Genomic DNA, 26,729 nt, shown 5'->3' on the forward strand with positions numbered 1-26,729 from the left:
TATAGATGGATGTACTATAGATGCTATATTTGCCACCTTCCAGTCCTCATAATATACTAATTTTAAGCAATAAAACAGTGTTACTAGTAATAGCTGTTTTATTCTTTAATTTCATTAGAACTCTTGACTGAATAATTACCTAGTTCTGTAACGTGGTAGTCTTAATCTTATTATTTTGTTCTATGGATACTTTTTAAAAACATATTTTTTTACACTTTTCTTTAGTCACCCCAGCTTTCAAGGTCTTCTGAAAATCCTTCTATTTAAAGAAGATGGATTTATTTTCAGCTTCCATCATAGTGTCTCCATGGTGTCTTCAAATTGTACTCTTCTTGGATTCTTTTAAGCAGAGTTCCTCATCTGTGTATAGTTCTCCTGCGAACTGAATGTCGCTGTGGTAGATAGTTTTATTATTTTTGTTTTTGATTTGTTTTTATTTTGTTTTATCCCTGCAAAAATGTTGACCTTTAGTCCATAATGATCCGTATTATGATAGCAATGTTTTGAACCTGTATTGCTTAGTACCATGCCAAATATTTCTTCTCCCATTTGTGGCCACCCTAAGAGGTTACTCCATGAAGCATTGATTTTTTTTTTTTTTAATATATCTAAAAATGTAATCTTAAAAGCATGCTCTAACAAGGCACTTACTGTAATTTCCCTTCTTTAAATGTCTCCCTTACCAATTATCTTCTTAGTGTTCCCTAACACTCCATATTTTCTATTTGGCGATGGAATTTCAAATTCCAAAGGATTTTAGGCTAGTTTGATAAAATTAATTCACCTTTGTGATTTGATTCCTAACCTTCATAAAATATAGCATTAGGCCATCACTGTCAGAAACTTAACTCTTTCTTTACTGTGCAATTTGTAACTTGGATGTTACAACAGATGTTACTACTTACTTATTTCCATCAGTTTTCTGATATGTGCATATTACAGTTATGTTTGAAACCAAGTATTTTCATTCCCCCGTCTTATCTTTTCAGCTGCGGTATTTTTAACCCGAGATGATCACACTGAATGATATGCTTTCTATGCTCATCTATCCCTTGAAGACCCTTTTAGAACTCAAGTGCCAGTAGATTGGTTTCCTACTTACTTCAGAATATGCAGATTAACCACTCTCTCCTACTCACTCACCCTCCACCCCCACAATCATTTTCAGGTCCTTTTCCATTAAAGCTGCTAGTGCTTTGGGTATCCTGTTGAATAAACAAATAAATTTAAAAAACTGTAAAAGCCACCACACAGCCCTCAACTCTTTTTGGAATACCAACTCTCTGAGCAAAGAGCAAAGTTGTTTAAACATGATTACTTTGTTGTTGCTGTTGTTGTTATTGTCCTTCTACGCATGTCCTATTTCACATGCCATCTTGTTTTGTTTTTGTTTTTCCTTTCTTTTGTTTATTGGTCTCTATCATATAGAAGAGCACTGACTTCCCCTTTGGAAGGCTGCCCAATGATCAGAAGGGAGCTAAAGATACAAAAGTCTAAGTTTTTATACATAAAGACCTCACCAAATGGAGATGCCTTTTGTCAATGCCATGAAAAGGACATGTTTTGTTTAGGATTCATAAATCAGTTTCTTGAAAACTGTAAGGAAATTCATGACTCATTTAAGTGGAAGAGTAAATAAACAGTGAATTAGCTTATTTCAATAACAATAGAGATATTATATACTTTGCTAGCCTCAGGGAGTTTCCATCACAAAATTCATAAGTGAAAATTCAGGAAGGAATATTGGCTATACAATGCACAATTTCTGTTTCTTGACCCCTCTTCTCCCTCAGCCACATGTGCAACAGCTGATAACGAGCCGAACATAGAATTCATGAATCCAACCAAAATTAAATCAAGGGCCTGTAACTTCTGTCCCACTGAAGTTAATGGAATAGTGTGACTAAATTCCCCTATGTCACTTGGAAAGGATACCCTGAAGAGGAAGTGTATTCTCAGAACAAGACTTGTTCTTTATGCAATGAGAAAAAAATGTAAAGTAAAATACAGGCTGGCTTTTATTTATTGTTTGCTAACGTGAATTGTCAGTGCTTCAATAAAATTGCTTTTTCTTTTACCAAGCTGATTCTTACTGATCCCTCTATCTACCATATATGTTTAAATGTAGTCCAGCACAGAGAACCTCAATGCCTTGTCAGAGCAGACAGCAACAATGCAGCTGTACCGTGAGCAAGAAATTACTGTTGCTTAGCATTCATATCGATAAAAGGAACACAAAAGCATGTACATAGTAAGTCATATTCTCATGTACAAGTCAGTAGTACTGAGACTGAGTTTAGCTGTGTTTGTATTAAAAATTATATTAAATAAACAGAAACTATCTAATAATTACCATCTAATAAATACCATCTAATAATTTTCAATCATTACACAATTGTTCAATCATGAAGTTAATAACAAGTAATTGAGATTTTCAACAATGATTTTCAAATCCAGTCACTACTCTTAACATCTCCTAGTTATTTGAAACATTTTTTACAATGAAAAATAGCTTGGGAGCAGTTTTTTGTGTGTGTGTTACTTTTTTTTTTTTTTTTTTTTATGGCCTTAACAACACTTTAACTTATGTTTACAAGCTTAGGAAAATCTCTGTAAGACCATGTGTAAACAATTATGCTACAATTATAAACATTGCTTTCCCACTATCTTCTCCTTATCCTATACACATTACTAAAGATCAAATGTTCTTAACATTTCACATACACATGTACGGAGGGATCGTGAATTTCATCAGATATATAACAATGCCCATCAGATATATAACAATGCCCATAAAGCAAAATTAAAGGAGACAAAGTTCATTTTACCAAAGCACGTAATACTTCAAATGTTCATCTCTAGCTTCTGGAAATGAGTCTCTGTCTTTTCTTTTTGGTTATGGATGAGACAGGAATAGATGCCTGCCTAAGATGTTAAAGGCAATTTGGTTTCAATCTCCACCTTTTCTTCTCAGATTTTATGGCCTGGCAATTACAGCAATTACAGGCTTGATTTGAACACTATACAGGTTTGCTCTGAGTAATACATGGGAAATTGATCTCAAAGCTAATTTCTCCCTAAGATGGTATATACAAGACTTCAGAAGATAGTAACCTCTTTCACAGAGCTTGAGGTGGGACTGAATGACCTGTCTTCTTTCCTGCCCTTCTTGAAGATGGGACTGACATTTGCTATCCTTCAGTCTTCAGGAATCTCTCCAGTCACTTGACCTTTTTAAGGTAATTGAGAGTTGCAGTGACATCTGCCAGCTCACCCAGCATTTGTGGGTTCATCCCATCAAAATGCATGGACTTATGTACATCCAGAATTATGAGCAAGAGAAATTCGTCCTCTTATATATTCCAATTATATGTTCTGACACTTATTAATATGAAGCACTTCTCAAGAAAAGGACAATGTTTTCCCAGATCTGTGAGACACACACAGAGCAGTGGCCTCATACCAGCCTGGCATTTTCTTTGAGTTCTCTCACATGGAAGAGTCTCCCATTAAGACAGATCTGTGCTAAACCTCAATTCTCATAAGCAGTGCAAAAGACAGAAAAGGATATCTGGCAATGTGATGAACATATGAGATGGCTTATGGAGAAAAGCCCTCATGTGTCAAATGAACTTGTGGTGTATTGGGTTTTTATACCACCAGCAGCTGCATCAGAGCAGCATCCACTTGCACAGTGAGATGAGGTCTTCTTATACCTCAGCCTCAGCAGGTTCCCAGCACTGACATTTCTCTACCTCAGCTCCCTCAGTGTTCAAGCAGAGTAATATTCATAGACCAGAATTTAGGTTTGTATCTAAAACTATCAAAGGTAGAACAAATTGTTGTATTCTACCTAGGACAGTTGAACAGTCCCCATTTTTTCATTAAAAAATTATAAATTTCCCTTCTGATAGGTTTAGTGTATACTGATTCAAGTTTCAGTGAAACCTGAGATTGTAAGCTGCTAGTCCAATATGCTACATTTAGCTTCTTTTTAAACTCATAGTGTATTTTTATTTTATTCTAGTGTTCCTGGGGACAGGCAGTGTTGAAACAAAATGGATTTTAGCTGATTTGATTTTCCATTCTGTATATTGTTATAAACTGAGAAATGACCAAGCAAAAATGCACCAGAGTAGAATATAAATCCTTTTCAGGGATAAAAATAGTTCAAAGGGAAGAAAGAAATAAAATGCCTTTTATTCCAATCCCATTCTGAATTCTGTATCTCTGAATCTGATAAAACATTAAATTTTCCAGAAGGTATTTCATTCCTACAACTTTGAAAATGAAATGTGTATTTGCTAAAAATTAAGGATATTAGAAGTGGAATATAATAAATAAATAAGAAACAAATACCATTAATTATTTTTCTGATTTATCAAAGGGGAGAAGGCAGAGGAGGTTCAGACTGATATCAGGAAAAATTTCTTTACCATGAGGGTGGTCAAACACTGGAACAGGCTTCCTAGTGAAGTGGTTGATACCCTGTGCCTGTCAATGCTCAAGAGGTATTTGGATAATGCCCTCAATAATGTAGTTTAACTTCTGATTAGCCCTGAAGTGGTCAGGCAGTTGGGCTTGATGATCTTTGAAGGTCCCTTTCAACTGAACTATTCTAGTCTATTCCACTCTATTTGGAGCAATTTAATAACTAGAAAGAAAGACAGAAAGAAAGACAGACAGACATTAGGATGTCAACAAATAGAAGCACATTAATAGGTGGAAATATCCTGAAAAACATATCACTTTGTTATGATCAGGGCTGCTATGAACTTTTGCAGTTTTATGATCCCTGAATAAAGACAATCCATGCTATTGCGTTGTAATGTATTCTGAAATTTTGTTCTCCTGCATGGAGGGGGAAAAGTACATTGCCACATTTTGCTTGTAATCCACTGTTAGAACTATAGCCATGACATGGCAAAGGCTATCCTTGCTAAATTGTCCATAAACAGTTCTGCACCATTTTTTCACATAATCAAAGTCACTCAGTTATTTTGTGACCAAGAAGCTAATATGGCAATTACGAGATGGAGTGCCTAGGAACCAACTTAAAGCTTTTCAAATTGTAATCTGAAAGTCTGACACACACTGCTTGGAAGACATTGAAAATATAAATTTTTACAAGGGATTTTTACAAGGGAAATTTTTTAAATAGAATGGTTTCATTCAGCACTATTAAAGCTAAAAGCACTTGAAAAAATAAATATGTTAAAGGTCCTTGAGCTTCACTCAAATCTACTTCTAAACCATTGGTCTTTACTAGTTAACTAGTAAACAATGTGTATTAAACATACACAAACATAGAAGGTTGAGTAATGTATGCTATCAAAAGCTCTTTCAGGCAATAGAGACTCACACAAATTCTCCTTGCCCTAACAAAAAAGTAAACTAAAAAATCTACTATAAAGTAAATCCCTATTGTGTTGTAAGGCAGCGTGTTATTTTAAAGGTAAATGTAGTATTTCACAGACAAAAAAGAAGGAAGCAGTTTAAAACAGGTTACATCATGATATTACAAACCACAGCAAGCTTCCAGACATCAGCAGGCAGAATTTGTATTTCTAAACCTAAGATGAAAAATATAGATTGCTGGCATGGAACATGCCATTCAACAGCTAGCTTAAATGCTACTAAGACAGACTCTATTCTGACATGCAACTAACATTAAAAGAATTCAGACCAGAAGCTTCAAAAACTCTTCCACTCCTTTTTAATAAAAAAAACCATACACAGATTAAGAATTTTTACTACTTTTAGAAAGGGAGACTTTTTTTTTTTCCTTTGCAGAGCTTAATACCAGAAGGAGTTGTTATATTTCATCCAACCTTTAACCTCCAAAGAGTGCAGATCAGAAAGACTGTTGAGTCCTTTCCTAATCTGGTATTTTCCATTTTTTAAATTAATATTATAACTCTCTTCTTCACCACTACTATATGATGGGTGGGGTGAAACTTCAATCTCCAAGACAAGGTGGAAATTCCTTGGCTTCTTCTTTCTAATGAGAACATCCTCAAAAACACTAGAAAATGGAATACATTTTTAAAGGAGAACATAACCTAGAACAATTTACTTTTTATGCTAATGTAGGAGAAAGAATGCTTAAATAAAATACTAATAATGAGACAGTTAAATGAAACTTAAAAAATGTAATATGTTTAGGGTTTTAAAGTAGCACCCTCCCAGGCATTCAGGTTGAAACCCTTTTGGGTGGGAGGCTGCCCTGCCACATCTGGAGGGAGAGCAGGCTGCAGCTCTTGGAAATGAGTAGCTATGGCTCTAGCTGAAAATGATGAAAATTGTCATTCTTGATCTTCCAGATAATTTAACTGTACTAAAATAAAACAATTTTCCGGTAAAAGCCTAAGAGAATAAAAATAATTTGAGTGGCATTGCTGTCTGGACAAATTAGTTTAATTGATTCAATTGCCCTATTTGTAAATTGGGGATAATACTACTTCTATTGCAGTCTCAGAAAGAAGCTGAGAAGATTAACTCATACTACCTGGAATATGAGAAGCACTAACTAGCAATTACCAGGTTTTATTATGGGTTAAGCTTGCACAAAAAGATAAAATAAAATTCTATTAGGCTTTAAATAATAGGCATTAAAATGAGAAAACTATAGTACAATGTGTCACTGATAAGCATCCCAGGGAATATAACGGTCTTTGTATTCCCTACTTGAAGCAGTCCCAAAATCACTACTGTGTACCAGTATACGAGCTTGATAAATTGATTTTATTTCGTGCATTGATTTGCCAATGTCATAATAAAAATATCATTACAGAATCTGCATACTTGATAGATATAACAGCAGAATACATTCCCTGAGTCCATAATTGTGACAGGAATAGGAGAACCAATGCTTTTAAGCAAAGATTTTATTAAAAACAATACTGTCAGACCTCTTAATGGAGGAACAAAAAAAAAAAAAAGCGTCCTCACAGAAAGCAGACAGCATTAAAATTCACTTCTAGCATTCCTTCCTCCTTTTCCTTCCTCATGAATCTCAGTGAACATACAAGTCTCAGGTTATACATACACTTCTGATATGTCCTTTTCTGTACTTGGAAATGTTTTAAGAGCAGATAATACATAGAAGATCAGTGTGACACAGGATTTCTGGAATACTTGTTCCTTGGAGATACCTTTCCTCCTTTTATCTACCCACATACCCAAGCCACACTCACTTAAAAAAGCTTAAATAAAATGGTACTACACTAAAAGAAAAAAATGTTACTCGTATTGTATTTCAGGGTGGTGGTGTGGTGGTGGTAAATATTTACATTTCCAAGTTAAAAAAAAAAAAAAAAAAAAGGAAAAAAAAGAAAAAAAAATTGAACAGAATCACCAGAATTCAAGAACATCTCTATGTAATGTCAAGTCCAGGAGTGTTAATACTTGGTCATCAGTTAAATGTCTGTATGTGCTGGATTTACATGGCAGACTGGGTAAAACAAAAAGCTCTGTTAAATGCTAAAGTACCAGCATAGAGTAGGTATAACACTTTGGTTTTTAAACATCAGTGTTTAATTCTGCTTCTAAAAGCTCAAGTCCCATTCTTATTCTGATAAACAGCAATCTCTTAAAAATGTTCTGGTCTGACCTCAATTCTGAACTTCAGAGGCATAAAAAGACAGACAAGTCTTTATACATGCATTAGTCACTTCTCTCAGCAGGCTATCAGAAACTGAGATCAGAGATTACCAATACTTAAAAAGTCAAATTCTGCCTGCAGATGTTCATGTTGAGCTCCCACTGAAATCAGCAGGCTAAGTTCAGAAAAAGAAAAATTTGGCTCTAAACGAAAACTGTTGATCTAATAATAGCACATTCTATCAAAGTGCGTTGGAGGTAGAAAAAAAAAAATCAATTTTTTTACTGGTCACCTATTTTCTTCTTTAGAATTCAGGATTTTTTCTACACCTAAGGGAAAGTTAACTATTATTTAGCCCAATGGCCCTTAATCAAAGAGAAAACAGTCAATCTGTTCTACTAATAACTGCATTAATTAATACACTTATGCACATTAATCTTCAGGTACATATTTTATTCAAAACACTACTTCTTTGGGTCTTGTTATACTTCTTTCTCATACAAGAATGTTAACATTTATAATAGAAAAAGCTACATATTAAGATACCTATTATAATCTAATGCAAGAAAAAATAATTTAAAAAGAATGTTTTTCAATGGAATGCAACACATGGAACTATCATTAAGAAAAAGAATGAAGTTAATTATGCAATAAATTAGACAAGGTAAGTGTATTGATTATTAGTATATAGAGAACTCTGGAAGACCATTTTCAACTATTACATACACAAACACACACATGCACATGTACACATACATAGACATAAAAGCACTCGAGTAGATGTTTGATCTGAAGAAGATAAAAAATCTAATGAATACTAATAAGACTCAAATTATGTGTAGGGGAGATTACAGCTCACCTTTAATCAAGCAAAATATACAAGCACTTCTCACAAATACAAAATGATGCAAACAAAAATGTGTTTAAAAAATATGAAATTCTTCATTTCGAATGCATTGTAATGCTGCCACTAAGCTTCTCTATCAGGTTGCTTCATTTCATTCTCCTTTCAGCTGAACGTCAGTCTAACTTTCATCTTTCACAATTAGCCGACTTGTTTTCAAAGAATCTTTATCCAGAATAGTCTCTGACTTCAACTCCAGCTAGACTGCATAAGGTGCAAATTTATATATGTGAAGAATGAAACTGCTCTAGTAAAACCTGTTGCAGCCGGAGCTCAGGTACTTGTTCCTTCCCAAAATGTTCCCATAATTCCAGGGTTCCAGAGACCATGTCTTACACTTGTGATTCTCAAGAAAGTTAAAGAACACTCACTTGTAGGTTGTTCCTTGTTAGCAGAACAGCATTAACATTTCTGTATCTTAATGATTCTATTGTATCCCAGTAAAAAGTATAGTCAAGGACAGATTAAAGTTTACACGGCTACTCTTAAGATTACAGTTCTCTGCCTACCCATCACTTTATTAGTATTCTTATGTGAATTATGGAAATTAAACATTAAAATAGGTAGTGTGATATGGTCAAAAATTATATTAATTTCTATAAAACATTCACTATAATTAAAGTAGTAACACCTAAATCAGAAGAGATCAGAAATGTATAGCTTATTTATTTCAAAAGGAATCGTCAGAGGGAATAATGGTTTGCTTTATGTATTTAAAATGAACTTAGTTCTGGGCTATTGTCTTAGTTATCACCATAGCAAACTCTGCTGTTTTTTGTGACTGATTTCCAAGCAACAAAATAAGACAGATGAGGCTTTTAGATTAAATTTGTATCAGTTGCAAATACATGACTATTACATATTAAATAACTGCTTGTGATTACATTTCTTTTCATGTGAGAAAATAAATTCATAAGCTGTTAAAATAAAAGACCGCAGAACAGAACTGATTAACTTTCATCTACTACAAAGAACCATAGCAGAACTAACCTAAACTGGTACAACAATGTGATGAAGCATACCACAGTTTTTAACCCAATTTCATATGTAAAACAAACCTTGGAAAATTAAAATTGCCTCCAAGAGTGCCAACCAAACAAACCTACTAAATTCTCTATTGTATAAAACTATATTTAGAAAGATAAAAGCAACATACTAGGCTGTGCAATCAATTAGGTGATGTATTTAACTGAAGAGTCATTGGTATTTTACAACCTCATGGAAGTTAATCTATTAAAAATGCAACAAATTCCAACTACCATTTTCATCATAGCAAATTCAATAAATTAATAAAAATATTCCTCAATAAAAATATGCACATCTGTAGGATGACAAAGATTTCCAATGAATTTAAACAAGATTTAAATGAGATTTCAGTTTATTTTAAAATAAAGTTTATTGCATCCTGTTATAGTCATTGATATTTTATTTTATATTAGTATTAAAAACAGTAGCTGGAGAGTTTTTGGTATTTTTATAAAATTTGTTTTTATTGACCACATTTAAAGATAAAACCATAAAGTCCTCTAAAGTGCCATTAGGTCTCTCCGCCTTTTACAGTATCATACCTAGAAAAAATCTCAAATCTACAAATATTTCACAATTACACAATTTGCTTGTAGAGAGGATCACTAATTATCACAGGGACAATTTGGGAGTGGGAGGAAAGCTAGCAAATGAGATAAGGAACAGTTATTCTGTATGAGTTAGTTTTTAAAAATCATGGAGTCCAGCACAGAACATATTAAGAGAATTAAAGGAAATAAGACAATGTAATTAATTCCAATTGATTATAGAGTTTGGTGTCAGGCAGCTGGAGTTGAAATTAAATTGAAAAAAAGTGTATGCATTTCAAAGTAGACTAAGGAGACATCAGAAATAATCATTCAGCCTGGAGAAAAAGAGGTTCAGGGGTGACCTTATTGTTCTCTACAGGTACCTTAAAGAAGGCTGTAGCGAGGTGGGGGTTGGTGTGTTCTCCCACGTGCCTGGTGACAGGACGAGGGGGAATGGGCTAAAGTTGTGCCAGGGGAGTTTTAGGTTGGATGTTAGGAAGAACTTCTTTACCAAAAGGGTTGTTAGGCATTGGAACAGGCTGCCCAGGGAAGTGGTGGAGTCACCATCCCTGGAGGTCTTTAAAAGACATTTAGATGTAGAGCTTAGGGATATGGTTTAGTGGAGGACTTGTTAGTGTTAGGTCAGAGGTTGGACTCGATGATCTTGAGGTCTCTTCCAACATAGAAATTCTGTGAAATCATTGTGTGATTCTATCACAGAATGATGTATGTATGAAATGGAAAACTTGAGAAGCATTTTTAGCAGTTGTTACTTCAGTTGTAGTCTGAAGGAAAAATTAATACTTCTATCTCCTACATGGAAGGCAACTATAGTTTTCTACTTATTTGTCATCCAAAGGATTCTGTCATCTTTTCGTTGGACAAAATTTAATAATACTTCAGCAAATCTTAGTTCATAGTCTAACACCGTGTATAGAATACTTTGGAATTTTGGGGTCTTTAAACTTAAGAATAATAGGGAGTTGAGCTATAGAGGGGAGTAATGCTTGTATATTGTCAAAATACATCCTTGCCCGTGAGTACTGAAACTGCTGAAACAATATTTTAGGACCACTTACTTCTGTAGGCTTTTCTGCTGCAAATTCTGCTAAATGGAAATAGAAATCTGTCTGTAAGCACGGTGAAAACAGTGGTGCACATTAAAAAAAAAAAAAAGTGATATATATAGTAAAAATTTGAAACAAGGAATGGGTTGTGCTTTGGATGAATGCAGAAAGTTATGTAGGTGATATGCAAAAATTGTGTGGTGTCATGTGGAACAAAAGATTTTGTTCAAAATACCAGGCAAGTTTATATATATATATATATATATATATATATATATATATAGTGTCTACTATTAAAGAAGGGAAATTAAAAAGACCTCAAGAATACACTGTATGTGTAATAATGCCATTTTATTTTACAGTCTGGACTGCATGAGCTTTGCTGGCTCACTTAATTTTACCTCAGCATAAAATTAACAGGAAGCATCATATTACAGTCTGACTGTAATTTACTGTAATATGGATCTAGTATTGGTATTGATATCTAGATGTTTGAAAATGTTGGTTATTAAATGCAACTGACAGATAACTATTTCTTGCATCGTTTCTATGTAACCATTTAAACCTAGTCTCTTCATGTCCAGTATACATCTCTTGCTAGGAGGAGATAAATGTGGACTATTGCTGGTTTTAGGTGTCACTCATTATTTTTTCTGTATGTGAGCCCTAGTAATTCCTTCCAAAAATACTAAAAATATATACGTATAAAATACTTTTAAAAGAATTTTAATGTTTTATTTTACATTTACTTTATTTTAGATGTATTTTATTTTATTTATATTTATTTTAACGAGAATACAAATTAGAAATTCAACAATTCTCTTTCCTCTCAGTTTCCATTGTAGGCAGCTGCCAGCACTGTTCCTTCATAATAGCACTGTAAGAGTCCACTTTTCTGAAATATCTCTTTTTGGCAAAGCAGCAGTTGAACAGTACCAGGATGAAGTACAGAAGAATATAAAAGTTTTTTTTTTTTTTTTAAATGAACTGCGTATGTTCATTCATTGTCCACCAGTTCAGGTCACTGCTTTAGGATTAGTTTGTAAGAATGTGGTATTTTAAGCTTGCCAAATCTATTTCTTTTCTTTTTATGGCCACATATGAACACAACTGAAATTTAGCTAATTATTTTACAGGGTTATCTTCCTTTTGGTCTCATTTAAAGAAGAGATGCCTAGGGCCAAAAAGGCTTCAGTGCATATAGAAAGTCATTTTGGAGTGCATAAATGCAAACTCTATTCAGTTCATAATTAGAAAGAAGTTTCAGGTTGGCACTTTCCCGTGAACGTTTGTCAGCAGCATACAATTGGCAACAACTGTCAATTATGCTGAAGAAAGCCTGAGCTAAACAGCATACAGTTCAGAAAATAAATGTTAGTTTTACAGTGCTCATGTGAATTCCTCATGGCCCTTTGTTTCATAATTATGAAGAAAATAATTTGTATAAACTGTAATATAGGCTGAAGAATTAAAAATAATGCTAACAGCCTCCGTGGATACACTTGTTATGTTAAATATATTAAAATTCATAATCTATACACAAAATTCCTAGTCTTTCTAGGAAAGTATTTCATTCATAGATGTAAATCTCTAACAACTACAACCAGTTCTTAAGGAGCAAGATTCAGGCTTGCATGAAAACTGCTCACAAGAAAATGCAAGACCTATGGCACTAAATTCTGTTCTGCTTTTTACCATTAACAATCCTCATACTGAATCAAGGCACCCTCCTTATGTGATAATAAAGGAGAACAAATCAGTATCTAGCAGAAAGGAGCAAATCAGTCTCTAGCAGAATGGAGTCACTTGAAGACAGTGCCATGCAATACAGCTTTTATTTGGCAGGTGTGCTTGAGATCCACACTTCTGTCTGCAACAAGATGAACCACAAACACTACTGCCTGTTCTATGGTTTGTTTACTTCACAGTGGTTCAGAGAAATTCAGACAGGAGTTACATCCCTCATGGAGTACAAAGGCTCTGCTGTTCATTTATAGCAATGTGTATGACAGACAGCTGAACTGTTAATAACTGGACCCGTCCTGTGCTGCCAGTGATATGGTAGAGTACCACCAGCAAGAGAAAGCACTTTTCATTGTGCTCTCAAGCGTGCTGGATTAGCTGAACTACCTTCAGTAACAGATAAACTGCACCATTAAAATTACATTGCCTTCTCAATCACAAAATTCTGGGCACAACATCCTAAAAGAGTGTCTTTGAGCTTCCAAAGAACTTTTCAGAGCATAAAGTATCAAAATCCAAAAATTCATCAGGGTTCCCTGAATAACCAACAGCATCCATTACTATTAGTATTTCTCATCAGTTAGATGAGCAATAGACAACAAAGCAGTGAGGAGGTATCAGTATAGCAAGTAATGACTGGTGCACACTACTAGCATAACCACTTTTGTTGGGGGTGTGGGGAACAAAGGAGAGAACATGTGTTATTAAGAAAGCTGCATTTCAATCTGCAGATAAGATCATAAGATCACCCATATGTGAGCGGGAAAAAAGGGAAGAATAATAGGACAGAGAAGCATAGAGCCCTGAAAGTATGTATGATCTGTAGTCTACATTGCATTCGTTCGCTGAGGTATCTGAAACTATCTCGTCCTCAGAACTGGAGCTAAACAACAGTTGGTACATAAATACAGACCAAGAATCTGTAAGGCAGTAATACTGATCAATGATTACTTATTTTGTGCTAATTCAACATCACATCATGACGTTAAGAGCTCCAGCAACTATGACTAAAGAGAACAGTGACAAATGGCACTGGGCAAAGTTATTCCCTGGGGAGAAATTCATCAGCTTAGGTTTGGGAAGGCTACTGTGATCTCCATTATAAGAAAGATTTGCAAGAAATGGTATCACAGTAGCTCATTAGACCATTATTTGACCTCATCTGCTCAGATGATATTTGGGGTGCTTAGATATATAGAAGGTAATAGGTACTTTCCCTCACACTGTAGCATAATCAATCACTGTGATACACAAGCTCCTCCCACATCCTCTGAAAGAGAGAAAGAAAGAGAGAGAGAGAGAGAGAGAGAGAGAGAAAGAGAGAAAGAAAGAGAGAGAGAGAAAGAGAAAGAAAAAGAGAGAGAAAAAGAGAGAAAGAGAGGAAGAGGAAGAGGAAGAGGAAGAGGAAGAGGAAGAGGAAGAGGAAGAGGAAGAGGAAGAGGAAGAGGAAGAGGAAGAGGAAGAGGAAGAGGAAGAGGAAGAGGAAGAGGAAGAGGAAGAAAGAACAACAAAGCAAAGATGAGAGATGTAAAATATATCAATTTGATAATGTTTGACTGATAATACTATTTATAACGAAAAATCTTCATTGTTTAATAATAGTTTTTCTAACTTAAGGCCATACAAACTCTGTCTTCTTCAGCAAACTTAGTTTTTTAATCCAAACATTTTCAAGGGAAGAGTATTTAACCTTTAGGAGAATCAATTACTGAAATTAGAAAATGAGAAGCAAGAAGAAAAGTGTAGCAACCAGGTATATGTCAAACCAGCTTCCCATGGCTTTTAATTCATTTTCCTTCCTTTGACACGTATACCACTTTGGGGGACTAGAGAAGTTTTGGAGCTAAGGCCTGGGCTTGTAGACTGGAAGAGTGAACTAGGATGTAGTTGGAATCAACTCAGTACTGTGCAGGTTGGAGCTTACTTTCCCCTCCTTCCACCTGTCCCTCTACCGGAAATCTCTCTTGCTTCTTCAGCTTTCACTGCAAGACCTCCAATTTAGACTAGGAGAAATGGTCTTCATTTCTGTAGCACAGGCAAAGTAGACACTGATGCTTATCTGGCTAACACCCATTAAGAAAATGTTTCTGTATTAGCTTTCCTAATCTTATTAAGACTTTCAGGCATCAGATAAGCAATTCTTCCAGTAGCTTGATTTTCCCCTCAAAACAACAATTTTGTTTACGAGTAATATTTTTACAAGTAATACTTGTAAACAAATGTAATACAGTTACTGAAAGTTTATTTTTTATGTAGTTGTTAAATCTTAGAGAATATATATATCCATTGCATTTTGTAGAAAGGCCTTGAATTGTTTTAGTTTATTGTACACAGAAGTCGCCAAATATTTTTCCTCTCTCATATCTTTAATAGCTATGGAAACGTAACACACACATACACTAAAAAAAAGAGCTTCCTAATTGTTTGGGATTCATTTTAGCAAAACAGAGAGAAATAATGAAAAACTGACTAAATTTGATCATTACTGAGATAGCAATCTAGGGTTATCAAGACAGGGAGTAAATAAGAAGTGAACTTGCTATCTAAAAATAAGTTCAATGCAAAAATGGTACATAAACAATGTTAAAAAAAAAAAAAAAAGAAACAAACAAATCTTGTTGCTACTGTCACAGATAATACATAGTCTTTACACTAAACCCTCTCCTCTAGCCTTTGAAAAAAGTAAACCCAAGAATTAAGGCTATTGTTGTGAGTATGTTTAAAATACTTTTATGCCTTAGGTAGATACGCTAAGAGTATAAAAGATCCGTATCAAAGTTTCTATTGTACATCTAGTTTGGATGTAGCAAATGCAAGCTTGAAAACTGTTAAAGAATTTTAATGCTCTGTTTTATGGTTACATAAATAGTGGTTGTTGATTTACAACTTTTCAAAAAACAGCTTTCATTCTAAGAAAAATATAGATGTCATAAGTATGAATAACTGAGGTAAACCCTAAACATGTATTTATTCATTTATAAGGATAGCTTTCAAACTGCAGGCACAATTGTAGATTTCTTGCTGGTTATTCATTTCACAATCATGGTTACATTGCCCAGTGAGTATATGCATCTGTCTTCAGTATCTATGTTGGAATTACATTTCATAAGAACAATAAATATATTCTAGGCAGCACTTTGGGGGACAATTATTATAGTACTCACAGAGTTAAAATTATTCAGCTTTTGCCCTACTGTGTTCTTTCATTACCTAAGCAGTACTAATTATGATCATTTAGAAGCTGCTGAAAGCACAGTATCAATAGAATACCCTATAATTGTCATATAATGTATGAAAAATTATAGCTTACAAGGATATGAATATATTCTGTATGTTTTTTTTTTTTTTCCATTTATTGTTTGACTGATGATCTTAGGAATGATAGCCTATAAAATATAAATATTTTAAGTAAATATGGTCCAAATGAGAATAGGGGGTAGGTGGTAGCATCTGATTTTAAATCTTGAAATGGAATTTTTAATTTCTGTCTGGCCTTACGCTAAGACTTCAGAATGAACAGAGATAGTACCTCAGGATTTTCAAAAGCTTTAAGAGTCCTATTTTATCATGGCTGTTATTAGAATTCTATTCCGTCCTCCAGGACAGAACTGTAGCACAATTCAGCGCTATAATTATGGAGTTACAACTTTATGGTCACAACTTTAAAATTAAGCAACTTGCTTTGTTTTCTAGTAATATCAGGTATTCAATGTTTCTGTTCAGAATATCTTCTTCAAAATCACACACAAAAAAAAATGTCTGGGTATAACAGAAGGCATGTTATGAGAATTTATAAATAGATCTCTTCTGTTCATTTAAAAGTAGAAAAAGAAATTATGCAGCCAACTGTTGATCATCTACCACAAAATTCACTTGTCTTACACAATATTTACACAGAACATTCATTAGAACTTCTATGTGATTAAAATTCAAGGTCTTTTTTTTTTTTTTTTTTTTTTTTTTTAAGTTACATTTGATTTTTAAAGGCATTTTTTCTTGCCAGTAGTCATTCTATTTCCTCTTTCTTAGATCCTAATGATCTAGTACAGAAAATAGCACTCAGCTCAGGTCTCTTTCAAAATGACAAATCATTCCCATTTATGAGAATGGAACAGAGGCACTTTGTTCTTATCAAAATGGCAACTACCTCTATGGTGCCCTAGCTGAAGTAATCCTGTAGTACTTCTAAAGTCTGGCCATGGCATTCAGGATGAAAATGGACAAGTCCTCATGAGTTTTTCCATAAGCAGTGATTTTATGAAACAGCCCTTGAAAACAGGTAAGCATTATTACTGAAAATAATTATGCTTTTTCCATTTTTTTGTTGTTGTCTACCTATCAAATGAGACAGATGACTAATACCACCATCATGGCAAAACAACAAAGCCATACACTTTAAATTATTTAAATTCTACTCTTTAACTACAGACACAATTATGTGCTTAGCCTGCTTACCAAACTATAATAAAAGACAATTAATTTTGCATACATTCAACATATATTCTCCTATATACCCTATCTTGTGGTCTTTAAACTTAACTCTGCATTTCCTGAACTGAGTTAAACAGGCTGAGGATATTACACATTCCTATAGTGTTTTTGAAATGTGTTTGCAATATATATTCTCAGTGTTGATTCCACTCCATTTTAATTGCATAAATAATAAAACTCTTTATATGCACTTTCTCACTTTCTTAAAAAAAAAAAAAAAAAGAATAAATCACTGTGTTACAAAGCTGTCTATTTCTCATCTTTTGCAAGTTAATTCCTGATTTTGCAATGCACATGATGAACTAGCCAAATATTTTATACTCAAAAATACTGATATACTGACACGTACCTTGACTTTTTCTAAGTGATCCTGCAGAGAGTCAATTAGCAGATCCCCCACTGGCTGCCAGGATCCCTTGAACACTTCAGCCTGGCGTAGTTTCAGGTCCAGTTCATCCATTGCCTCTTGAAGGCCCTGCAGTCTTTCAAGAGCATCATCTATCTTCTTTTGCCAATCAGCAGAATGTAGATTCAGCTTATCCCACTCGGTTTTGACCTCGTCTGCTTGCCTTCGGAGAAGTTTAGTGACATTCTGGGCCCTTTCCTCAGGTGATAGTTCTAAATGTGAAAATTGAGAGGCTTTTAATACATATTCTGACTTGGAAGAAAAATAATTGCTATCTGGGTAAGTCTAAGGAATCCAAATCTCACTAAGAAACTATTCATAAGCAATGTCATATTTTTTATATGTCTTTATTTCATATGTGCTCATTTGTGAACCTCTCAAATTTAAATCTTTCCATAACACTGATCAACAAAACATGCATTTAAGTATGTAATAGCATTTTAAAGCTTTTAGCTGCACCTTGCTGTATCCTGATTCAACAAAATAGTTCTGCACATATGTAAGTATTAATCACTGTGAATCACTGCAGCTGAGTGGAATTTAGAGCTTTGCTGTACTGGTTTCTCTTGATCTGTTTCATATATGACATATACTTTCTAAACAAATGGTTTAGTTCTGTAATAGACTACAAGCTGAATTCTAGGATAAATTGCAGCTTTCAAACCTCAAATACAGTTATACATAAGTCCAGAAAGTTTAAAGCCGCTTTTTCAACATATACTTATAAATATGCATGTCTGTTTAGTTCCACAGTGTTCAAAAGGATCACTAAGGGTTTCTTTCATCTATATTTTTAGCTCAGTTTCTGAATACTGAGATTCAACTTGAATTGTAAAAGGAATGCTCTCACAGTGGCTGGCAGAATTTATTTAATCATCGTTGATCATCACTGCTCTTTCCAGCAGTGTGCTATTACAGCTCTTTCCTCAATTACCTCTTGGTTCTGGATAGAGCTTCTCCAATCCCTCCACAGGTTGCTCTGCCAGGAAGATTCTCACAGTCTCGAGTGCACTCATGATAACAGGTTCTTTTGTTTTCAGCTCCCTCTTGAAAGTCTGTGAGATGAAACAATAATATTGTAAATGGATATATAATGAAATACTGAGTGCTACCCCTTTCTTTTGTCAGTTTAAAAACAAAACTTCCCAAACCAGCTTCCATGTGTACAAGAAGCTGCCAAAAATGATTTAAAGACAATAATTTTTGGCTTTTGCTTAGCCTGAAATCAAATTGTATTCAAAATGTATTGGCAGCATGTTACACAGTACCCAAAGTTGCTGATCAAGTTGTTCACTGTGAGATGAACCCCTTTTTTGTTAACATGAGTCAACACCAAAATTTAACTGCAAGGAACAAAGCCTTGTCTGGCTCTGTATCAGAGAGCACAAGCTTAGCCTAATGCTTCCCAAAAGCAAGATTTCCAAGAATGTGAGGGAAAATCCAATGTACCTTACAGCTAGTGCTTTGCTACAGCTGATAACAACTGTTATATCATAAGGAGAAAAAAAAACAAAAACAAAAACAAAAAACCACCACTATAGATATTGCCATGCTAACATCTAATTAGTAGCAAAAAACAAGTATTGCAAATCTCTCTTCTAGTAGCACTGTAGAACTACTCTTCCAAAATTACATGAACTGAGGAGATTTCTGAAAAGTAGAATCAAGGCCATGGTGAAATTTCAGAAATACAGTCTAATTTAGATGTAGGCATGCACAAGTGTAAATTAAAGAACAGAAAGTAGTCTTTATGAAGTAGTTAATTCCTAATTCCTTTAATCAGTATTTATTACCAGTTACCATATTTTTATGTTTAAATGTGGTTAATTCAGCTCATTGTTCAGATCAGCTCTCTCCCTTTTTCATCTTTTCTTTTCTTAACATACTTTCCAGCACCTGCCTCCTTTATTGTCTTTTTCTTTCTCCTTCCTACTTGCATTTCCCCTTCTCTAACAACAGCTCCTCCTCCCCTCTCTCTTCTATTCCCTGATTTTAAAATGACCATCAGTAAGATTGTCAAACTTGGTATTTGAAGTCTCAGCATGCTGAAGATACACATCTTGGTATTATTTAAAATGTGTGTTGGCAGGTGAAGACAGTTTCATACTATTTCACACCAGTAGTGATATTGAACTATTTCAGTACACACTTTTTTTTAAAATTTATTTATAAATTCTTTATTTTTTTTTCTTTTTTTTCCCCTGAAAGAGAAATTATGATTCTATTAGTCTGAATCCAGAATGTTTGTTGCACTAAAATGCGTATGACAGCTGTACTGTGGGTTGCACGTTGTACGAGGTCTTTTGCATGCCATATAGGATGTTGTATTACCTAAATATTTTATTTCTTTTTTTTTTCTCTTTATAAAACAATATAGAATGCATACTGTTTTTGACTGGCAGAGAGGTAAAACACACAGATAGTGTATTGTATCACACAACATAACACTGCAAAAAGGAGAGCCATATGCCACAAGAGGAAAAATTATATTTTACTCCAGGGATTATAAAATTCTTTTTATAACACTGGAGCTATATAGGCTTCTTCCATAAAAAAAAATAAATAAAAAAATCACACAATAAACTCAATTAAATTAAATATTAAACAATATTTGGGTTACTATGAACACTAATGGAAATTAAAAATTCAATATTAAAAAGTTCATTACATTTTGAATTATATTGAAATACCTAACAGAACTAATAATGAGAATCACACCTGCAGTTTATAATGTGAGCAGTCATAGGTAAAATATTCTTAACACACTTCAGGAACATAAACTTAAGCATATGACTACATTATTCTACTATAAATACTAAATAAAATTTTTATAAAGTGATCAAGTTTCGTAATTGTGAATCATGAAAATCACTTAGCAAAGTGTGCTTTCCTGAAGGAAACAATGCAGTCAGAAATGTCAATTTTGTATCATGGACATCAATGGAAGTGGGAACCTTTCACAGACTATCTGCATATCATAAAGGAGCCTATTGTTTGCTGAATAGCTGTGATAAATATTTTAAACAATGATGTTGACCCATAAGAATCAACACTTGGATTTTCACAAATAAAGAAGAGTACTGTATACTAACAAGAAAGTTACCATTGGACATTACTCTGCATATAAACTCATTAAGGTTGCTCCAGGGTTAAAACTGCTTTGCTTCTTAAGATATTTTTTAGATTTAGAATTTTCTGTAATACATACTTGACTCTTACACAAAGTGCAGTGGAAAGAGAAAGTATAATAAGCCCTTTCCAAGCCTCCAAACAAGGAAAGACTATTTATTGTTTCCACTAGCCTTTGTGCTCATCTCACATTAAATAAAGCCTTCTGTCACACTAGAGTGTGGCAGGTCTGCAGCTCAAGCAAGCCAGTAGGTAGCATAGCTTAAAATGTTCCCCTGTGCACTGTGTGCTTTGCTCTCATTAGGTAATGTTGAAAGTGATGTCCATAGTCATATTGTTCTTGTTTTCTTTTTTTTCTTCAAAATTACAGTTTTATGCCAGATAAAAGATACAATATGCTTTATGTATTATTTTTCAGAAATGATTATGTCCAAAACCAGTCAAACAGAAGGCACATGCAAAAAGGTCTGTTTCTGTCCCACAGAGCAGAAAGGAGATGTAGATATTCTAGTAAGGGAACACAGAACTGCAACAACTCATAGGATATTTAAAAGTCAGAAATGCCTTTGAGCTAAATATTTGGGAATGAGAAGTACTGATGTATGGTGTGCTGCTGCTGCAGTCAGGTCAGCCCTAGCCATTTACATGTACAAATGATGAGAAGGACAAAATATCTTCTTTCAGCCTGTACTGCTATTGCATAAAGACCACCATATCAACCAAATACACATGGTGACATTTCCAAAAGAAGGTTAAGAAGGTTATAGCCACATTCCTCCATCATCTCATGTGCAACAGAATAAAGACAACATAATCAGATATGCATACTGCATCCCATAAGGTCTGTGATCAGGTACATTCATATCCATCTTCCCAAAATGATAGAAAAATACTAATGGCAACTTTCTGACTCCATGAATTTTTGTATAACAGAGTCTCTTTTACTAAAGGAAAACAGTGAGCCCATGTGTTAAATGTTTTCCATCTTTTCCAATCTGGATTTTGGAGCTAGGGAATGGGATTATAGTCCATAAATCCAGTTTTAGAACGGCACATAGTGTGATGCTAAGATCTACTTATTATTCTCATTGCCTTCCCTAGTTTTGATCTGCAGATTTCTACCAAGTGAGTTAAAATGTATTTCAGGATAAGAAATTAAAAAAGGATAGAATGAAAAAAAAGATGAGACTGAAGCAATAGCACAGAACAGCATTAAAAATGATGAATTTTCACTTCATACTCTCCCATTCCACAAAACATTCTTACTGTATGAAGCCAGCTTTTCTGATTAAATGTTTGTTGTAAAAGACATACACACTACCACTAAAAATCATAATTAGCAATAAATGACATTTTTTCTTCTTTTGGAAAAAAAAATAATCTATCTAAATCTCTGACAAATACATCTCTGTAATAAACAGACCATCATTGATAACAGAATTAGCGTAAATGAATGTCTAATTTACAGCTAATTATATCAGGCTAATTTCATTGAATTCCTGACCCTCTTCCACACTTTGTGGTGACTATAGAGGAAATCGAACATGCATAATGTATGACCTGCCAAAAAAACAAGTAAACTACTTTATTTAAACATCTCTATTTGTCATCAGCACTACAGCAGTAATGGCATTCTGTCCACCACTTTAATAATGCATATATTGATCAGCTTATCTCAGACCTCCACTACCATCCTCATAGATGTCCAGAAATCTCTTTGGTTGGAGAAGCACAGATTGTTTAAATTGAAAGATGAAAATAGAATGGGAAGACACAGTTGTATTAAAACTAGCATTAATCTCTATGATTAGAAAAGCAGATGCTTTTGCTTTTAATGAATTTTAAGGAGAAAGAGTACAGTTAAATGAATTAAAGAGATTTCCCAATCAGAATGTTTTTTAAAAATGTGTTTGGACTTCAAATTTAAAACACAGACATCAACTGTACCACAAGAACAGGTTCATGTATCGAAGCAGGAATTATATTCCTCAGGCACATTTGCTACAGATTCCATGGAAAGGGTTTCCAGGGAATTGTTAATAATTAACTACTGTATTCATAAATGCTATTTATGCTGCTAATACAATCTCCACACGGAAGATGTGGCAACTCTTAAAAGAATTACCAAAAAACAGACTACCTGTGCAATGTCTAAATTACAGTCCAGGAAACTGAGATTAATAGTAACATGTACACAGTTATTAATACGATTTCGTTAAAACACAATCATGACTCATGAAAAAGCAAAGAAAACTGCAGGATAAATAAATGATAATATGATGAACAGTAGTATTTCAGATCACTGATTTTTAAAAAGAAAATAAAGAACACAACCAAACCTGCACATTCTAGGACTTTGGTATAGACACATTTTTCTTCAGATGCCAAAAATCAACAATGATCCACATATATATTAGTTCAAACAAATAGCACTTATGTGGGTGTATTGAGGATAAATTCCAAAGTGCCTTCTCTAAAAAGCACCTACATTTATTATGGAACAATGGATCTGACTGCCTGTATATCTTTTTTTTTCTCAGTAGAGTTCAAGCTCTCATCTGGCATAGATTCAAGCACTTGAAATTTTCATCTGAATCCTACTCTTAAAATTTTTAAAGCCAATCTTGGCAACTGGGAGCATTCAAATGATAAGAACAAACTTCTTTTTATCTCTGCTGTGAATATCTGAGGTATTCCAGATGGTCTTCTAAAAGATAGAGAGGTTAAATAAAAGTAATTTATTTATTTATTTATTTTAAGTTACATTCCTTAAGGAACAAAAACCAAACAAACAAAAATATATCAGCTTCTAATACATGTTTCCCTGCTGAGGCTTTTTTCTTCTTTCCAATGAAGGTATTACCTGGGTTGTCTTCTAGTTTTAACTGGCAAAAACAATTCTTCACAGAAAGAAAGACATTGTATTGACATAGGAAGACCAAAGCTGGAAGTTTGGATTGAAGCAGGTAGAGACTTTGTTTACATTGAGGAAAACAACGTGAGCAATCAACAGACTCATGTAATCAGGTTCAAAATTTAACTACTCCCTTTCACACTAAGAGCTAAGGGTTTGGATTTTTTTTGGAGGGTTGGGTTTTTTATTGTTGTGGGTTTTTTGTTTGTTTTAATCAGCGGCCCAAAACTGTTGAAAAAACAGCTTTTCACCAGAACTGTGCTCCAGTTTTATGCTGGAGACTTTTACATTTGAGGTGTAAACCTTCTTAAAAGCATTTTTCTGATGTTCAGAAATGGACTAAGCTGTTCACTCAGAAAGACTCTTTGTATGTCTGCTTCTTTAAAGGAAAACTTTTACAGTAATAGAAAGCCCATACAGTTTAGGAAAATAAAAAATAATAATAATAAAAAAAATAAAAGTAGAAAAACCCCAAGCTGCAAACACAGATTTTGTCAAAGACAATCTGAAGTCGGAAGAGTTCTGCAGTGATTGTTTTTCCCTCCTTCCCTGTAAGAGATCTTTGAAGAGTAGACAGGGTGACCTAATTTCAAGGATTATATTTTGTTCTTTTTTTTCCCATAGAGTATCAGAGTACCTACAGCTAGAAAGGCCTCACATTAAACTACAGAAGTGCTACAGCATGGGAAAAGGAAAGAAATGTTATTTCTAAAAGGAACTAAAATGTTCTTGCTTTGATACGAAGAAATGACTGAGACATGATGACCAAAGATTTGTGTCCGTATGTATCTGCATGTGGGAGAGAAGATAATCAAAAAGGAGAAGTGAGAAGACCTATTTTGTAAAGTCACTTTGCACCTATTTATAGTACTTTACTTTTATGTAACTCTTCTTGTCCCTGAAAGTTTTAAGCACTTTGGCTGATTTGCGAGTGACAGTCACTTAGTCCATCACTGAAGTCTTGCCACCTTTATGATGAATTCTGAGAACCTTCTGAATACATATAACATTAAATTTTTATGAGAAGTAACTTCTCTAGCTGAAAAATTTATTTCTTTGCTCTAGGAGGAAAGGTAATGTTTTCAAATACTCAAATATGAATCAGATGACAAAAGTTTTATCGTGACAATTCTACAAAAGTTCTTTTTAAAGTCTCGCTTTAGCTCAAACATGATCTTTGGATAAAGGAATTGAGTTAATGTAGAGTAAAAACAACATCTATTTCGTTTATTGCATCCCAGTGACCTGGATAGTCTTTACAATTTTAAAACTACTTTATAGAAGCTGCTACAGCCAGCTGACTAGAACAGACTTCAGGCCTTTCATGTATCTTAAGTTTCAGAGAGGGAAAATTAAAAGAAGGGTGATGCTCCTTAAAGTCACAGATGTTTTAGCCTCACTGTTTCCATGATAATGTTTGAAGTCCCAAGTAAAGTTTATTGTATGAAAAATACACATCCCTTCTCTTTAGCATCTTTATCAATGATCAAGAGCAAGGAGTTGAGTACACCGCCAGTAAGTTTGCAGATGACACTAAGTTAGATGTGAGCATTGATCTATTTGAGGGTAGGAGGGCTCTGCAGATGGAGATGGATAAACTGGACTGATGGACTGAGGCCAACTGTATGAAGTTCAACAATGCAAAATGGCAGGTTGTGCACTTGGGGCATGACAACCCCATGCAATGTTACAGGCTGGGGGAAGAGTCTTTGGAAAGCTGCCTGGCAGAAAGGGATCTGGGGGTATTGGTTGATAGCTGGCTGTATATAGGTAAGCGGTGTGCTCAGGTGGCCAAGAAGGCCAACAGCCTCCTCCTGGCTTGTATCAGAAATAGCATGGCCAACAGGACTAGGGAAGAGATTGTCTTCTGTACTTGGCTCTGGTGAGGCTGTACCTCAAATAACGTGTTTTGTGTTTTTTGTTTTTTGTTTTTTGTTTTTTTTTTTTTTTACCCTAGAGAAAAGGAGGCTCAGGGGAGACCTTATCACTGTCTACAACTACCTTAAGATTGTAGCAGGGTGAGAGTTGGTCTTTTCTTCCAAGCACCAAGTGATAGGGTAAGAGGCAATTGCCTCAAGTTCCACCAGGAGAGGTTTATGTTGGATATTAGGAAAAAATTCTTCACTGAAAGGATTGTGAGGAAATGGAACAGGCTGCCCAGGTAAGCTGTTGAGTCACCATCCCTGAAGGTATTCAAAAGACATGTAGATGTGGTGCTTAGGGACATAGGTTAGTGGTAGACTTGAAAGTACTAGGTTAACAGTTGGACTTGATTAGAGGTCTTTTCCAACCTGAGGGATTCTATGATTCTGTCCTACAGATCAACTCTCTAGAAGACAGACCTAGAAAATGGACCATGTTGCCACTACTCCCCATCAGTTTGCTACTGTGGGCAAAAGCCTATTTGCCTATGACAAAAGCCAAGCCTAGTTTTATATAAGATTTTGGGACTTTTCACAAACTCAGCTCTCCCAGTAAGTTAAGGCATAAAGATATGTCACATTCTCTTTCTAAACTTGATCTTCTCAGTGTTTGCTCTCAACTGTACCCTTTGGGATGAGGTAGAACAATCATTTAGAGATATATCTATAGTACAGCTGTCTGATGAATGAGGAAAACACAGGTATTCCAGATCCAATTTCATTTTATAGAACCATTTTTAGATTTCTTCATGCAGCAATAAAAACAGAGATTTAGGAACTTCAGTAACAGTTCTTTTGTGACAAGTTTCACAAACGGTATTGTCAAACAGTCTTACATATATGCAGCACAACATTTTGTGATGATGATCACTAGGTCTGTAATATGCTTTTCGCATAGTATCTAGCTGTCTGGGAATAGCATAGCAAACTATATGTTTTTTACTTGACAACAGACATTAGGTTAGACTGAGACAGGTGTAAGCTTGATTCAGCT

General features: G+C 34.4%; 1 protein-coding gene across 10 annotated transcripts in view; it reads right to left on the minus strand.

The window, feature by feature from the left end:
* Positions 1–26,729, minus strand: part of DMD (dystrophin) — a 1,245,415-nt gene that overhangs the window by 168,339 nt on the left and 1,050,347 nt on the right. For all 10 annotated transcript variants that reach the window (XM_082770266.1, XM_082770264.1, XM_082770258.1 and 7 more), the window contains 2 exons: positions 18,705–18,825; positions 17,714–17,982 (listed from right to left, as the gene is read on the minus strand). In XM_082770266.1, coding sequence (XP_082626392.1) covers positions 17,714–17,982; positions 18,705–18,825 — 390 coding nt within the window. The remainder of the gene's footprint in view (positions 1–17,713; positions 17,983–18,704; positions 18,826–26,729) is intronic.

The sequence above is a fragment of the Aythya marila genome (genome assembly GCF_965140915.1).
Source record: "Aythya marila genome assembly, chromosome: 1".
Taxonomy (NCBI): domain Eukaryota; kingdom Metazoa; phylum Chordata; class Aves; order Anseriformes; family Anatidae; genus Aythya; species Aythya marila.